At 36.9% G+C, this 17,915-nt stretch overlaps 1 protein-coding gene across 1 annotated transcript in view; it reads right to left on the bottom strand.

Moving 5' to 3' along the window:
- The window catches only part of LOC137387398 (prolow-density lipoprotein receptor-related protein 1-like), an 85,081-nt gene that overhangs the window by 59,293 nt on the left and 7,873 nt on the right, over nt 1-17,915 (bottom strand). The window contains exons 3-5 of the mRNA XM_068073814.1: nt 15,523-15,657; nt 4,127-4,291; nt 2,106-2,267 (exon numbers count right to left, since the gene is read on the bottom strand). Coding sequence (XP_067929915.1) covers nt 2,106-2,267; nt 4,127-4,291; nt 15,523-15,657 — 462 coding nt within the window. The remainder of the gene's footprint in view (nt 1-2,105; nt 2,268-4,126; nt 4,292-15,522; nt 15,658-17,915) is intronic.

The raw sequence follows: 17,915 nt of genomic DNA, 5'->3' as shown, positions 1-17,915 counted from the left end.
CTTATCTGCCTTTCAGAAAAGACTGAGATTATTTTTAAGGCTGAATTTAGATATTAATGGATTATACAACACCCATCTCTATTATTCTAAATCGGTCTAAACATCCCTACGTAACTTCTGTTCCTAAAAAGCTAGGTTACGTCAAGTATTTATGGGTGGAGCTTGTTATGCCGATCGTGTTGTTTTCGAGACCGATATTAAAACGCTATAAAAAGCCTTCATTACTCTGAAAGTTAGTAGACTAATCTTTATTTTGAGTACAAAATCGGAATCAGTGTGTCTGATTTACCTAGTTAATACGATAAAGGTTGCACGTGACAGTTATGGTTTAACCATGGTTTCTGTGATCATGACCCATTTCTTCATTTTGCTCCAGTTTGCAAAAAACTTCCAGACACACGTGAATGCTAAAGTTTGCTTCCTGTTATAAATCGCTGTCAAAACCATTCTACATTCAACTCAACCAACTTTCAATCTGTGTATATTACACAGCAGCTTGCCATTTTACTTCTAATATTCCATTTCTCCTATTGCAGGGGAGAGATATGAACATATAATCTTTTCCTTTCATTATTGCTGTTTGTTGTACATAATAACACCCAGTACATTACAGCTACCATTGCAGCTACCATTGCAGTTCTCCTATTGCACTGCAGTGCCATTTGACTGCTAATATTGCATTTCTCAACCAGCGGTACGCTTTCTTTTTTCCATTATCACTTTGGTCATTGGCTGTATGACAGGGGAATTTCTAGTCAGTACATGTTTTCTTACAAGATGGACTAGATTTAACAAGTGTAAATGGTGGTAGCATTTTTACTTATGTCGAGGCAAAAAAAATCGCAAGTTTGCCATAAAATGATTATCTTCCTTTCACTTTCCTTAGCAATAATAGTTACAATAAAATCACAGTCATCATCTGAATCATCAAAATCATTGCTACTTGTCTGACTAAATGAGATAAAATATTTGCAGCATTAGCTGCAAAAGTTGATACGTACTTTCTTTGTGATTGGCGTCCATCTTATTAAAAATAGCACCAAACCAAAACACTTTATTTTTCATATTTGCAGATTTGAAATGAGCATAATGATTGATTAAATACAGTTTGGTTTATAGTTTACGAAAGAATTATGGGTCTACTCCTAGTACGAGTCTACTCCTAGTACGAGTCTACACCTAGTATGAGTCTACTCCTAGTACGAGTCTATACCTAGTAAGAGTCTACTCTTAGTACGAGTCTACTCCTAGTACGAGTCTACTCTTAGTACGAGTCTACTCTTAGTACGAGTCTACTCCTAGTGCGAGTCTACTCCTAGTACGAGTCTACTCCTAGTACGAGTCTACACCTAGTATGAGTCTACTCCTAGTACGAGTCTATACCTAGTAAGAGTCTACTCTTAGTACGAGTCTACTCCTAGTACGAGTCTACTCTTAGTACGAGTCTACTCTTAGTACGAGTCTACTCCTAGTGCGAGTCTACTCCTAGTACGAGTCTATACCTAGTATGAGTCTACTCCTAGTATGAGTCTACTTCTAGTACAAGTCAATCAATACCACATTTTCCTAACACAATGAGTGGCTTCTAAAGTGACTTCTTGCAGTAAATAAACGAGCGATCTTGCATGTCACTGAAGTGGCAAAACAAGTTCAATGAGTTCAAAACATGGTTTAGACTGAATCTGTGACATGCCTAGATTGCTAGGATATCATATCACCCAAAAATCTTTGGTGGCCGTATCACTAAGAAACGAGAAAAATGAAAAACCTTTTAACAAAGAAGTGTTTTAGATTCAAAGTTTTGTTTTAACAGCACAGGCCTTGGTAGAGAGCCAGTCATCTTTGTAGTAGTTCAATTATAGATAAAGGCATTATTCAATACAGACAATGACCATTGCTCTACTCATGAGAGCGGAATACTTAAAATACTGGTTACTCTACTAGCGGGTAAATATGATTATGATGATCAATACTGTTATGATACAAAGCTATGAAATAATTGTTAACAATTGTTAGTAATTGTTAATAATTGTTAGTAATTGTGAATAATTGTTAATAATAGCTAATTGTCAATAATTGTCAGTAAGTGAAATAAGATTGCAAACTGACTGCGTAGATCTGCTGTATGCTTTCTTTCGTAGGCCTGATCTGCACCCGATCGACTGCGGTTGGGCTGTTCAATGTGATGTATCCATCGTCAGGCATAAGCTCGGAATTTTCCTCACCATTTATTACCACCTTGCGAGCTCCAAATTCATCATCATCAGCTGAAAATGGACAAAACAACAAGGCTAAATCTATATTTACCAGCAGAAGTAAAACTAAAAACCAAGCGCACTCTTACAGCTCGACTAGTTTCCATTACACTTTTTTGAGCTGCTTGTATACCTCTTCAGCTATTTCCTAACCTCCTAAATATACAATGTATGGATTTGTTAGTGCTCTTAGTGCTCACATAAAATAAGGTAAATAAGATGAGTCAAGAAAAAGCTTAAGTGGGCACCATAAACTAGCCATGGTACCATAAACTAGTCATGGCACCATAAACTAGTCATAGCACCATAAACTAGCCATGACACCATAAATTAGCCATGGCACCATAAACTAGTCATGGCACCATAAACTAGTCATGGCACCATAAACTAGTCATGGCACCATAAACTAGACATGGCACCATAAACTAGTCATGGCACCAAAACTAGTCATGGCACCATAAACTAGACATGGCACCATAAACTAGTCATGGCACCATAAACTAGCCATGGCACCATAAACTAGACATGGCACCATAAACTAGTCATGGCACCATAAACTAGCAATGACACCATAAACTAGTCATGGCACCATAAACTAGTCATGGCACCGTAAACTAGCCATGGCACCATAAACTAGTCATAGCACCATAAACTAGTCATGGCACCATAAACTAGCAATGACACCATAAACTAGTCATAGCACCATAAACTAGTCATGGCACCGTAAACTAGCCATGGCACCATAAACTAGTCATAGCACCATAAACTAGCCATGGCACCATAAACTAGTCATGGCACCATAAACTAGTCATGGCACCATAAACTAGCCATGGCACCATAAACTAGACATGGCATCATAAACTAGTCATGGCACCATAAACTAGCAATGACACCATAAACTAGTCATAGCACCATAAACTAGCCATGACACCATAAACTAGACACGGCATCATAAACTAGTCATAGCACCATACACTAGACATGGCACCATAAACTAGTCATGGCACCATAAACTAGTCATGGCACCATAAACTAGTCATGGCACCATAAACTAGACATGGCATCATAAACTAGTCATGGCACCATAAACTAGCAATGACACCATAAGCTAGTCATAGCACCATAAACTAGCCATGACACCATAAACTAGTCATGGCACCATAAACTAGACATGGCACCATAAACTAGTCATGGCACCATAAACTAGCAATGACACCATAAACTAGTCATGGCACCATAAACTAGTCATGGCACCATAAACTAGTCATAGCACCATAAACTAGTCATGGCACCATAAACTAGTCATAACACCATAAACTAGTCATGGCACCATAAACTAGTCATGGCACCATAAACTAGACATGGCACCATAAACTAGCCATGGCACCATAAACTAGTCATAGCACCATAAACTAGCCATGGCACCATAAACTAGTCATGTCACCATAAACTAGACATGGCTCCATAAACTAGTCATGGCACCATAAACTAGCCATGGCACCGTAAACTAGTCATGGCACCATAAACTAGACATGGCACCATAAACTAGCCATGGCACCATAAACTAGCCATGGTACCATAAAATGAGGGATGAAAAAGCCGCATGCGGCTCTGGAGCTGCAGGTTACCAACCCCTGACTAGGTGATCTATAAAGCAGGTGAGCTATAGATCAGCTGACCTATAGACCGAGTGACCTATAGACCGGGTGACCTACAGACCAGGTGACCTACAGAGCAGGTGAACTATACAAGAATCAAAAGCTCTGTCAGCCGAAGTCAACTTCCAACCAGTTATACCAGCTCGTACATACACAATTGTAGCCCGGTATCATTTGCTGCACAGTCGCAAGGTGAATACAATCGCTACTAACCAGGTATGCAGACTCCATATTCGACAAATTCAAACTTTCCAAGTTTCCTGTGTTCGAGGGTGAGACCAGATGGGCAGGTGCAAGTTACCGTTGAGTTTGGACCAAGTTTACAATCGTTGTCGCAGTACCTGTCTTTGAGTGCCGCTGAACATTTGCTTGGTGCTTCTGAAACAAATTGCTAACACGTGCAACCCGGAGTTTGTTCTAGCAACAGCTCTGACTGGTTGCAAATTGAACATAACGCACCTATTTGAATATACTTTTACCCGCATTCTAGCAGTATTCATAGGTAATTGCTGTATAAAAAGATGCTAGAGTTCTTTTTCTCTATTTGTAATAACAAATGACCTTGGTTTTCAAACGTGAGCAACCAAGAGCTACATGTAGGTCTCAAAGGGCTAAAGGGCTGTGATGTCACAGTTCACGTGATGAGTTATGTGGTTCTGTTTTGGATGATGCTATAAAAATATAATTATATTTAAACAATGTTTTTATACTTTTACAAACCTGTTATTGTGGCAACAAGTTAAAATAATTGTACAGAACATAGGTGCTTGGGTACGGACTGACTTTATAGAAGCCTTCGGTAGCTTAATGTTCTATCACGGAGTCTGACCGACCAGCGTTACATTTGCACAAGTATTTTTGCTTTTGTCCCTTTACTACTAAGGTGAAAAAGGGAGCATTACGATAAAGCTGCCAAAATTCTTCAGTGAATAGTAAATGAAAATTGCTCAAGCTATGAATGAATGAAGTGCAATTATATACAAAAGAAATGCAAGTAGGCCAATCATAGTATGTAAGAACTCTTTTTACAAAAGGCCAACATGTTGCCGTTATATAAGACGTGGTATATCTCTATCAGTAAAGAACTCATTTTATTCGGCACCTTTAGACAGTCTTGACCAATCCATTGGGGGATTATAAACATAAACTTTAACATAAAAGCATAAAGAAATTTTGTTTCGCCTACAAAACCTGTTAATTCTCAGCACGATACATAAATAGTACTGCTGCAAGGCACATGTCAGCTTGAAAATCTTTGGCTAAGGCACCAATTACAAAAATATTGCAAAACAGCCACTAATAAAGTTCCAGCAAGATTGGTGAAGGACATAAAGCTATTCCTATTCCAAATGTTAGGAGTTGCGGGTCAATACCCTTTGGCCTGTTATTTATTATAATACTACAGCACTTTTATTTGTACAATTTTTTGTAGCTACCAGAAATTATATCGTTTTGATTGTAGTTACAACCAAAACTATCACCCAGTCGTCAATAATGCTGTCCAATAAACAAAAGAGCAATAATTATTTCCTTTTTAACATGACATGACCCAATCAGACGCTAGTCAGCTGCCGATTGCTCCAAGGATGTTTCAAACAATTATTCTTCCCACATGCCAGACACAGTGGTTCTCCCTGATCTGTACAAAGCCTGAGTGATCAGCAACATGGAGTTTAACATGTGCAGAAGAACTTAGGAATGTTGAAAGGCTTCTTGTTAATTAGCATGTTTGTGTGTAATGTCAACACATTCTCTATATATGAAAATAAAGAACAGAATGATTCCATTCCACAATACGAGCCTCTCACACCTCAAAAATGGTTGTAATGATTTTCTATTGTAAAAAAATATTAGTTACTAATTCGTAAGAAAATGAGACACAATATATAGGTTACCAAGGTTACCAAGTGCTCGCATAAACAGGAGATGTTTTGTGACAGTGAGCTGCGCACTACATAGTTGGAATGAAATTGGATCGCTATAGCTGGTGGAGGATATTCATAGACGTAGATCCTGATTAGATTGATATTTACTTGATGGGCAGTTGTTGAGCACAATAGGTTACCTGATTGTATTAATATTTACTTGATGGACAGTTGTTGAGCTCAATAGGTTACCTGATTGTATTGATATTTACTTGATGGACAGTTGTTGAGCTCAATAGGTTACCTGATTGTATTGATATTTACTTGATGGACAGTTGTTGAGCGCAATAGGTTACCTGATTGTATTGATATTTACTTGAAGGACAGTTGTTGAGCACAATAGGTTACCTGATTGTATTGATATTTACTTGATGGGCAGTTGTTGAGCTCAATAGGTTACCTGATTGTATTGATATTTACTTGATGGACAGTTGTTGAGCTCAATAGGTTACCTGATTGTATTGATATTTACTTGATGGGCAGTTGTTGAGCTCAATAGGTTACCTGATTGTATTGATATTTACTTGATGGGCAGTTGTTGAGCTCAATAGGTTACCTGATTGTATTGATATTTACTTGATGGACAGTTGTTGAGCTCAATAGGTTACCTGATTGTATTGATATTTACTTGATGGGCAGTTGCTGAGCTCAATAGGTTACCTGATTGTATTGATATTTACTTGATGGGCAATTGTTGAGCTCAATAGGTTACCTGATTGTATTGATATTTACTTGATGGGCAGTTGTTGAGCTCAATAGGTTACCTGATTGTATTGATATTTACTTGATGGACAGTTGTTGAGCGCAATAGGTTACCTGATTGTATTGATATTTACTTGAAGGACAGTTGTTGAGCACAATAGGTTACCTGATTGTATTGATATTTACTTGATGGGCAGTTGTTGAGCTCAATAGGTTACCTGATTGTATTGATATTTACTTGATGGGCAATTGTTGAGCTCAATAGGTTACCTGATTGTATTGATATTTACTTGATGGGCAGTTGTTGAGCTCAATAGGTTACCTGATTGTATTGATATTTACTTGATGGGCAGTTGTTGAGCTCAATAGGTTACCTGATTGTATTGATATTTACTTGATGGACAGTTGTTGAGCTCAATAGGTTACTTGATTGTATTGATATTTACTTGATGGACAGTTGTTGAGCTCAATAGGTTACCTGATTGTATTGATATTTACTTGATGGACAGTTGTTGAGCTCAATAGGTTACCTGATTGTATTGATATTTACTTGATGGGCAGTTGTTGAGCTCAATAGGTTACCTGATTGTATTGGTATTTACTTGATGGGCAGTTGTTGAGCTCAATAGGTTACCTGATTGTATTGATATTTACTTGATGGACAGTTGTTGAGCTCAATAGGTTACTTGATTGTATTGATATTTACTTGATGGACAGTTGTTGAGCTCAATAGTTACCTGATTGTATTGATATTTACTTGATGGACAGTTGTTGAGCTCAATAGGTTACCTGATTGTATTGATATTTACTTGATGGGCAGTTGTTGAGCTCAATAGGTTACCTGATTGTATTGATATTTACTTGATGGGCAGTTGTTGAGCTCAATAGGTTACCTGATTGTATTGATGTTTACTTGATGGGCAGTTGTTGAGCTCAATAGGTTACCCGATTGTATTAATATTTACTTGATGGGCAGTTGTTGAGCTCAATAGGTTACCTGATTGTATTGATATTTACTTGATGGGCAGTTGCTGAGCTCAATAGGTTACCTTGGTTTTGTTATTGTAACACAGTGATGTTAACGCAGTTCATATTGCCCATCAATAAAAGATATATCTATGTCTTGAATGTGAAAAAATCTTATTTTGTTTTTCAATAAAGAGTCAATAAAAGTGCATATGAAACTGGTGGGGTTCAGCACATCCGACAAGGTTAACAACCACGCATCGAGACTGCATCAAGATGAGCATTGCAATTTTGTAAGTATGTGATGTGACTGACATTAAAAATTAAAAGTGAAACAAAGAACTATAGAACATAAAATAAAATACTTATCACATTCTCCTCCAAACCCACTCATCATCTGACCTTTGCTGTTATTCACCACCTCGGGGGCGGAAATTTTTTTTAAATTTCTTTTTGTTTGATTAATAGATCTCTTACATCATTGCTTACATTTCTCTATAGCATTGTCTTTATTGTTACTTGGCTGAAGAATTAATTAAATGAATTACAGCGTAGTCTCATGGAAATATTTGATCGAACATGCAAAGATTTTCACATATGAAGCAGGCTACAGAAAAAACTAATTTGGTATGTAAAGGTTTGAATGTCTATTTCAGGACCAGAAACCAGACACACGAGTATTATAATATGACCAATATGAACCCTGAAACACCAGTATAAAACATACCATTTTATTGTTTGAAAACTAGGAATACACTACCTCAATCCTTCCCACTATAGACTATGGCCATTGTTACATTTTCTTTCATTACATTATAAAACATCACATTATGTTACACTATAGTATGTTATGTTACATTATGTTAAGGCATAGTATGTTATGTTACATCATGTTAAGGTATAGTATGTTATGTTACGTTACATCATATTAAGGTATAGTATGTTATGTTACATCATGTTAAGGTATAGTATTTTACGTTACCTCATGTTAAGGTATAGTATGTTATGTCACATCATGTTAAGGTATAGTATGTTATGTTACATCATATTAAGGTATAGTATGTTATGTTACATCATGTTAAGGTATAGTATGTTATGTTACATCATGTTAAGGTATAGTATGTTACATCATGTTAAGGTATAGTATGTTATGTTACATCATATTAAGGTATAGTATGTTATGTTACGTTACATCATGTTAAGGTATAGTATGGTATGTAATGTTACAGTATATTATAACACAGTAATTTATTTAAAGTTAAACCAAGAGATGTCTATAACTTATAAATGACTCAGGTTAAACAGTGACAATTAAATACAATAGAGGACATGGGTAGACTCCATAGATATAGAGATAACCTATTTAATGCTCTACTTGATTCCATGTAGAAATCTTGCTTAGTAATACAGTGGGCTGTCTAAGCAAATGACATGTATATTACTGCTGCCTTAAAACCTCCAGGCCATCTTGTGGCATCTCATCTTATTTACAAGATATAAACCGCAGCAATTAACTTCCATGTATCTCTATAACAACGTGATTGACCTGTGTACATTACTTAGTGCAGTTTTAGTAACGTAGGAGCTGCCCAAAAGAATTTGCTATAGAACAGCCAGTGAGAATATTGGATTGACTTTTAGTAGAGTTTCTGTTTTGAGAAATGGTTGAGATTGTTTTTACTTCTTAGACATGGTAATACTAATCATATTGTGATAGTAAAGGTACATATCGTATAACTGTAGTACATATTATATAACTGCCATACATATTGTATAACTGTAATACATATCATATAACTGCAATACATATCGTATAATTGTAATACATATCATATAACTGCAATACATATCATATAATTGTAATACATATCATAGCAATACATGTACATATCGTATACCTGTAATCTATATGTATATATTTCTCAAAGTTGATCGTCGTTGTATATGTCCAGATATAGCTATTTTAAATCTTGGTATTAAAAGCAGGCAATCTGATTGTTTTGAACTCAAGGAGATTGGTAACGCAAGTCTAAAATCCAGACTTTCTACCACTGAGCCACTACGAAGCATAAGACCCTAGGTCGTTATCATTTATGTACAGTATAGCGTTTGCTAAGCTAATTAGTATTTTAACAATGCCCCTGCTAAAAAATATTTATAGTTATTGTAGACTTTGATAAGAGAGATATCGTGTTACACAAGCAACAGTCAGGACTTATGAGAGTTTCTGAAACGCATATATCCAACGATGCGCTACAGTCCCCAACCATATACTGGCAAGGACAAGATGGATATCATCTTACAACTAGGCAGGTGAACCCAAACACAGATAATGAAGTACCAAGGAAGACAGTATCTGCCATGGATTTTTAAGCTTTTAGGATAATGATACGAAACACAGGAGAAAACCACTTACACAGATGCAGACACCTGCTTCATCAATTGCTGACAGACATGTACGTGAAAGTTGAAAGTGAAAGATTGGTTTATATTAGACATAACCAAAGAAGACTTAGAGCTGACAGTTACATTCACCTAAGAGACACTATGTAAAATGATGATGCACAGAACATTGACCAATTGGTCCTTCCTTTCCTGGTAGCCCTCGATACATGCATGAGTATGTCCAGGGTACTATGACCTATGTCAGACAACACGAGAGGCCAGATCTATTTATAACATTAACGTGCAATCCAAAATAGATAGATATAAAAAAGCTCTCATAGATGGTCAAGCAGCTCCTGACAGACATGACAGACATGACAGACATGACAGACATGACAGACATGACAGACATGACAGACATGACAGACATGACAGACATGACAGACATGACATTGTAGCTAGAGTGTTTGGGCTAAAAGTCAAACTACTGCTTAACTAACAAAGGAAATTTTTTTGGAGATGCTCAATGTTTCCTTTATTCAACTGAATGACAAAAACAAAGTCTGCCTCATTGTCCTTTTTTCTATTGCAGGTAGAAAAAATACGCTCAATTCAGAGCAACTCAATAATATCCGCAGAAATTGCAGATAAAGAAGAGAACCCAAATCTGTACAGCATCATTACCAAGCAAACGATACATGAACTATGTGGCAACCTCAATCGCCTTTCTCTCTGTATGAAAGATGAAAAATGCACCAAACAATTGGTCGCATTGTTTGGTGCATTTTTGACTCTGACTGCTGATGATGGATATACACAGTAAAGAAGATGAATGCCAGGGATGGGAGGACATTTTGCAAAAATTCAACACGGTGGCACAGAAATATAAATCGACAACAGATGGATTGTGCCATACTTCCCTCTTCGATCGAGAATTTTTGACACCCATATGAATGTGGAATATTGTCATTCGGTTAAATCGATAAAGTACATTTGCAAATACATTCAAAAAGATAATGATCAAGCAGCTTTTGTAATAGAAAATGACAGGGATGAAGTGGCTACCTCTCAAACTGGTAGATATATCTTCAGCAATGAGGCTGTTTGGAGAATTTTAGGTTTGGTAACTCAGAGACATCCTGCAGTAACACACCTTAGCATACATCTGGAAATTAGACGTATACTACAACATTGAGCAACATGCACAGGAACCACCAAGGACCACTTTAACAGAATTCTGTAGAGCATACGAAAATGATGAGTTGGCTCAAACTCTACTACATCATCAAATGCCTACTTACTACAAGTGGACAGCACAGAAAAAGTGGCAATCTAAAAAACAAGGGAAGGTTGTTGAAAACTGGCCTAACATATGTGCATCAGATGCGCTGGGAAGAGTATATACCGTTCATCCAACAAACGTTGGGTGTTTCCACTTGCGCATTTTACTACACAAAGTTACGGGACCTACTTCGTTTCAACAGCTTCAAACTGGCGACGGAATCATGTGCTCAACATTTAAGGAGGCATGTCTCAAAGGAGGATTACTAAAAGATGACAGACAGTAGCACAACTCTTTTCAGGAACCTTCAGTTTCAAACTCACCTTCTCGGTTCCGTAATATTTTTGCTGTTATTCTCATTAGCTGCAATCCGTCTGATCCTAAACAATTATGGCTAGATCATAGAGAAAGCATGAGTGGAAGGTTTACATCGACAATTGAATCAACTTCAACCGCAGATCTCTTTAAATTTTACAAACAAAATTTTCAACAAAGCTTTGATTTTGTTAGAAAACAAAGTCATTAAGCATTTCTGGTAAAGGACTAGAGCAACTCGGATTCACATCGCCATGCAGAACTTTAAACTTGCTTCCACAGACAGAATTGCTACGAGAAATCAAATATGACATAACAAATTAAGATAGATTGGTTAGCAGCACAGAACCAAACCTTACATTTGATTAGATTTTACTTTATGGAAAAGTTTTAGAAGCTGTGGCTGGTGACCGTGAAGCAATCTTTTTCTTGGACGCTCTCGGTAGAACTGGTAAAAATTTCTTGCTCAATCTTTTGCTTGCTAAAATCCGATCCAACAGACAAGTCGCACTGGCAGTTGCATCTTCAAGTATAGCCGCTACATTGCTGGAAGGTGGAATAATACCTCATTCCGTGTTTAAACTATCATTGAATATACCGTAGGACGCCTGAAAAGTTGTGTTTGCAACATCCGTAAAGGTACTGGATTGGCTCAATTACTACAGACCATAAAATTAATTGTTTGGGATGAATAAACAATGGCGTATAAAGCAACCTTGGAAGCTCTGGACCACACACTTAAAAGTTGACTCACAACAAAATTCACATTACAGTTATTTGGTATCAAAAGATTCACCATGTCTTACTCTACTGTGTTTTAGGTGCAAAATATGTGGAAATGTGATTACAAGCTCTTAAAAGCTCAACAGCGAACAGTTAATCGCAGCCATCACGAGAGCGCCGTAGATTAGAATCTCTTTCCAAAATGGCTCAAATGGGACGTAGTTGTACAAGATGGTTTCTGTTCACACTTTCATGGAACCTCATTCATCGAAATATTTTCACAAATATACTCCACGCATTTAATAAAACCATGTCTGTTGGTCTAATGCGTCTATTTCATCATCATTGTAATGCTGCTACTTTGAGCACTGAAATCTCAAAACCTACCATAAAAACTCGTTCAATTTTTTATCCTTGGCTCAAAGGAGTACATATCATTATCTAATAAACATGACGAGCCTGTTGGTCACCTGTGATAGTCGAAAAATGCTGCAGAAATTTTTTTGCGCTGTTTGATTGGAAGTATGGGTCACATAATCAGATTACGACTAGACGATTAGACCAAGCCGAAACAAAACTGTAAAGTAGCGAGCGTCTATATTTGGTAAGGGTTCTTCGGTAAAACCAGAAATGTTTGTCATAAACTAGTACTACGAAAAGTTTTATATTGAGCCTTTTATTGGCCTTTCAATTTACATGAGAACATCACGTGACAAAACAATAACCAAATGTAATGACTACGTCAGAGAAATAAACTGATTCCGATCTACGGCGGTTTCGTGATGGCGGCGATCAACTGTTCATTTTTGAGCTTGTAATTACATTTCCACTTATTTTGCACATACAACACAGCAGAGTAAGACATGGTGAATCATTTGATACCAAATAACTGTAATGTGAATTTTCTTGCAAGTCAACTTTTAAAGACCTTTATAATAGTGACAAACTTATGGGGCTGTGTATGTGTACTTCTTGCTGGCGATTTTCATCAAAACCTACTGGTCATACATAGGAGCTCCAGCTGATGAACTCAAAGCTTGCTTAAAGGATTCTTATATATGGCATTGTGTAGAAGTTTGTAAACTAACCACAAATATGAGAGTGCATATGGGAGGGGATGACGCTTCAGGGAAGTTTTCTGAACAACTTTTAAATATCGGTGATGGAAAGCTACCAGTTACCAATGGGCTCTCTTTTCTTGGAACTTGTATATTTATTGTAGACGCAAAAGACAATTTGTTACAAAAAATGTACCCCAATATTCAGAAAAACTATCTTCAGCACCAATGGCTAAAAGAAAGGGTAATTCTGGCACCTAAAAATGACATGGTTGACCACAGAAATCAACTACTTTTTGAAAAAAATTCCTGGGACTACGACTTCATTCCTCAGCATAGACTGTGTGGTTGAAGAGAGTGACTCTGTGAAATATCTGACAGAATTCTTGAACTCTTTACTGCCTGCCAGTATGCCTCCTCATAGTCTTCAACTACGTGTTGGTGCCTCAATTATACTTCTTCGAAATTTGAATTTACCTAGACTTTGTAATGGAACAAGAATGATCATCGAAGATCCATTTTCAAATATTATTTGTGCTACAGCGCTTACGGGAGCTGCAATTGGTGATAAAGTTTTTATTCCAAGAATACCACTAATTCCCACAAATGTGCTGTTTCAATTTAAACGTATTCAATTTCCTGTTTGACATCCATCTGCATTGGCCATCAACAAATCCTAAGGTCAATCACTAAAAACTGTCGACATTCACCTCCTAACACCTTGCTTTTCACATGGACAGCTGTATGTTGCGCTATCATGAGTCCTGGCTGTTTATTTCTCTACTTGATATCCTACATTGACAGAATCATGCCAGTAGGCTACTACTTATGATAATTGTAATATATGTGGTATAATTATAATACATATCATATGGTATTAGTATTAGGAAATTATAAACAAGAAATCACGACCTGCTATTGGTCATTCAGCTGCCCCAAACCATTACAGTCTAAAATAAATGGATTGCTAATGATTATTACAACAAAGCTGATAGTAGTTATAACACTGAAATGTAGGACTTTTGTAGTAGATTGTAATCAGACGTTACCCCACTACATTACCTGGTGTAAGAAGTAATGTAGTGAGGTAAATCACTTCTTACACTTTACCCACCCTTTTTAGTGGCCACCCTCACAAACACTTACAAACATTTTAAGCATGCCAGAGTGTCTGTAATCCTAAAAATTTGTATGAACCTAATAAAACAGAGCCTAGTATAGAAACCAGAGAAACAAGAGTACAAGTAACCAGTGAAACAAGAGTACAAGTAGCCAGTGAAACAAGAGTACAAATAGCCACCGAAACAAGAGTACAAGTAACCATTGAAACAAGAGTACAAGTAACCATTGAAACAAGAGTACAAGTAACGAGTGGAACAAGAGTACAAGTAACCAGTGAAACCAGAGTACAAGTAGCCAGTGAAACAAGAGTACAAGTATCCAGTGAAACCAGAGTACAAGTAACCATTGAAACAAGAGTACAAGTAACCATTGAAACAAGAGTACAAGTAACGAGTGGAACAAGAGTACAAGTGTCCAGTGAAACCAGAGTACAAGTAACGAGTGGAACAAGAGTACAAGTGTCCAGTGAAACCAGAGTACAAGTAACCAGTGAAACAAGAGTACAAGTAGCCAGTGAAACAAGAGTACAAGTAACCAGTAGAACAAGAGTACAAATAACCAGTGAAACCAGCGTACAAGTGACCAGTGAAACAAGAGTACAAATATCCAGTGAAACACGAGTACAAGTAGCCAGTGAAACAAGCGTACAAGTAGCCAGTGAAACAAGCATACAAGTAACCAGTGAAACAAGAGTACAAGTAACCAGTGAAACAAGAGTACAAGTAACCAGTGAAACAAGAGTACAAGTAACCAGTGAAACAAGAGTACAAGTAGCCACTGAAACAAGAGTACAACTAACCAGTGAAACAAGAGTACAAGTAACCAGTGGAACAAGAGCACAAGTAACCAGTGAAACAAGAGTACAAGTAACTAGTGAAACCAGCGTACAAGTAACCAGTGAAACAAGAGTACAAATAACCAGTGAAACACGACTACAAGTAGCCAATGAAACACGACTACAAGTAGCCAGTGAAACAAGAGTACAAGTAACCAGTGAAACAATAGTACATTATGTACATGATCTTCAATTATCACCGCAGCGGAAGAACACAGAAGAACAGCAATAAAGAACGCAGCAACACCTATCCAATAAAGGATGTTCCAATATCAACACATACCCGGGAGACTTACCAACACAGGTACCATTAACAGCTGGCACAAGGCCAGGTGGACAATAGCATCGGTCAACCGGCTGCTCCAAGTCATCTAAGTACCAGATGTTCACACAACTTTGCCCATGCGGACAAGGATTCGGGTTGCACTCAACTGAAACAAAGAAACCAAAGTACTGACATTTGCATTTTTATGTTAGTTTTCTTCTTCAAAGTCTATGGTCATCTTGTTGTGTCCGTTATTATCTATATAGTTTAAGTCAAAGCTGTTATACTTGTAGAACTAGAAATGTGGGGGAACTGTATAAAAACTAAGAAGAAAGAATAGTGTCAAGCTGTCAGGTACATGCTTCATGAAGATTCGGATGCATAAAACATGTGTAACTGCATGCCAGTGGGGATGAAACTAATTTGATGTAATTAGTGTTTCAAGTATAATAAAATATTATATTAAGGACAGTGATTATTACCGTAAAACCTCTAATTGAACGCCACCTCTATTTGAACGCCACCTCCAATTGATCACTAGCCTGAGAGATGGGTTGAAAAATAGACCGCCATTCTCCAATTGAACGCCACCTCTATTTTACCGCCACTTTGACATTATTTGATTTTTACGAGCCCATAATATCAACTGATCAGTAGTAAAATGTCCACAAAATAATGAATCTATTATATCAATAACAGTTAATTCTCCCGTTTTCCAATTCTAAAGCTTTTCATTTCTTTAGGTAAAACTTTGAAAGCAGCATCGTAGCATTAATCAATAAGGGTCTAGACTAGTAGTAGCTCTCTGTTTAACGCGGTCTCTCTACTTGGAAGTAGCCTACATATATAAAAACGGCTTAAATTTATGATGGTAGAAGGAACTTGGAAAGCAACGCCATGGAAATAACTACTATCTCAGGCTAATAGTAGTTTCTTGTTTAACGCGGTTCTAATACTTCGAAGGACATGCATATAAAAACCGGTTCGCAAGTTTTGGACCAGTGATAGCAAACTTTTGTCACTGCATTAGGGATAAGTGCAGCACGTAAAAGTTTTGCTTGCCAAAACATTGTTTGGACGGTAATATCGACTGGTTCAGCACTGCAGAATAAGAATTGAAGCCAGAAGATATTGTGAAAGCTATTGGACAACTAGAAGATGTTCGTTCCATCGAAAACAACAAACAGAATGCAGCTATCTGAGCAAACGATGGAAATATTTCTGTTGCAAAACGTTAATTTTTGTTTCTGCATATAATATAAGTATGGTTCATTTATGTCACCTATTCACGAATATATATTTGTATCATTTGATAGATTATTGTTGACAACGATAATCTGGGGATTGTTGTCAACAACACAGGTTGTCAAGGACACAAGTTATAATACCATCGCAGATCAATTGCGAGCAATAGATATCAACTGATAGAGATATTTCTCGGTTTCTTGATGCACATTTATTAAGATATCTTTGACAAGTTAGAGGTAAGTTAGCATATTTATTGCATTCAGAATGTTTGATATCGGTCCACAGGAAAAAGAGGGCAAAATATAGGCGACATTTGCTTCACCCATAATAGGGTTAATGTTTATCTTCTGAAAATGCTGACGAGATATTTGAAAAACAGACTGCCAGCTTCCATAGAGGAAGGGTTAAAAAATAAAGCGTCATGGCATTCAATTAGAGGTTTTACGGTATGTTTGGCACTTGCCATATTTGTATAAAAACAATCAGTCTGTAAAAACACCAAAACAAGTAAAAACACTGAAACATGCAACACCATTTTTTGAATCAAATGTATAAGTACATCTTGGAGAAAGTGGGGCAAGATGGGCCAGGCCACGTACGTGGACTTGCCTGTTTGTTTGTTTTCTTTAGTAGGGTCACTGTGAACATCTTAGGTCAAAGTTATTTTCTACCATTACTTAGTAAGGAACATTTAGCAAGTGAGAGTTTATTCAATATTTACTACTATTTTATACCAAATGTAAACTTCACCAGTCATATTGTTCTATATATGATTTTGGTAAAAACAACAGCAGTTCATTTATGTAATTCAGAATGACCAGTGGCCAAAATATCACCTTTGATTTAGCACATTAATATTTGCAGCTACTACAACCAATATTGACAATAGTAAGTTAATTTTGTGAAAAAAAAGATAGTTGGGTCAACCTTGGCAGGGCAAGATGGGTCACTGGCCCAACTTGCCCCAAAAGCTTATATTGATCTTGTACTTGTATTGACACCTCTGAAAGGTAATAAACTGTGAAGCCCTAACACATATAGGCCTAATAAATATGAAAGGTTTTAATACCGTGATTATAATCTTCATACTCAGCAGTTGAAGTCATTGAAATCACTCCTGCAGATTTGCATCCACTACAAGAGGCGCCCCATAAAGGAGCTACTATAAAAATAAGA

Source organism: Watersipora subatra, chromosome 1, assembly GCF_963576615.1.
Source record: "Watersipora subatra chromosome 1, tzWatSuba1.1, whole genome shotgun sequence".
Classification (NCBI taxonomy): domain Eukaryota; kingdom Metazoa; phylum Bryozoa; class Gymnolaemata; order Cheilostomatida; family Watersiporidae; genus Watersipora; species Watersipora subatra.
Note: the sequence above shows the minus strand (reverse complement) of the source record. Positions and strands in the feature narration are given on the sequence as shown.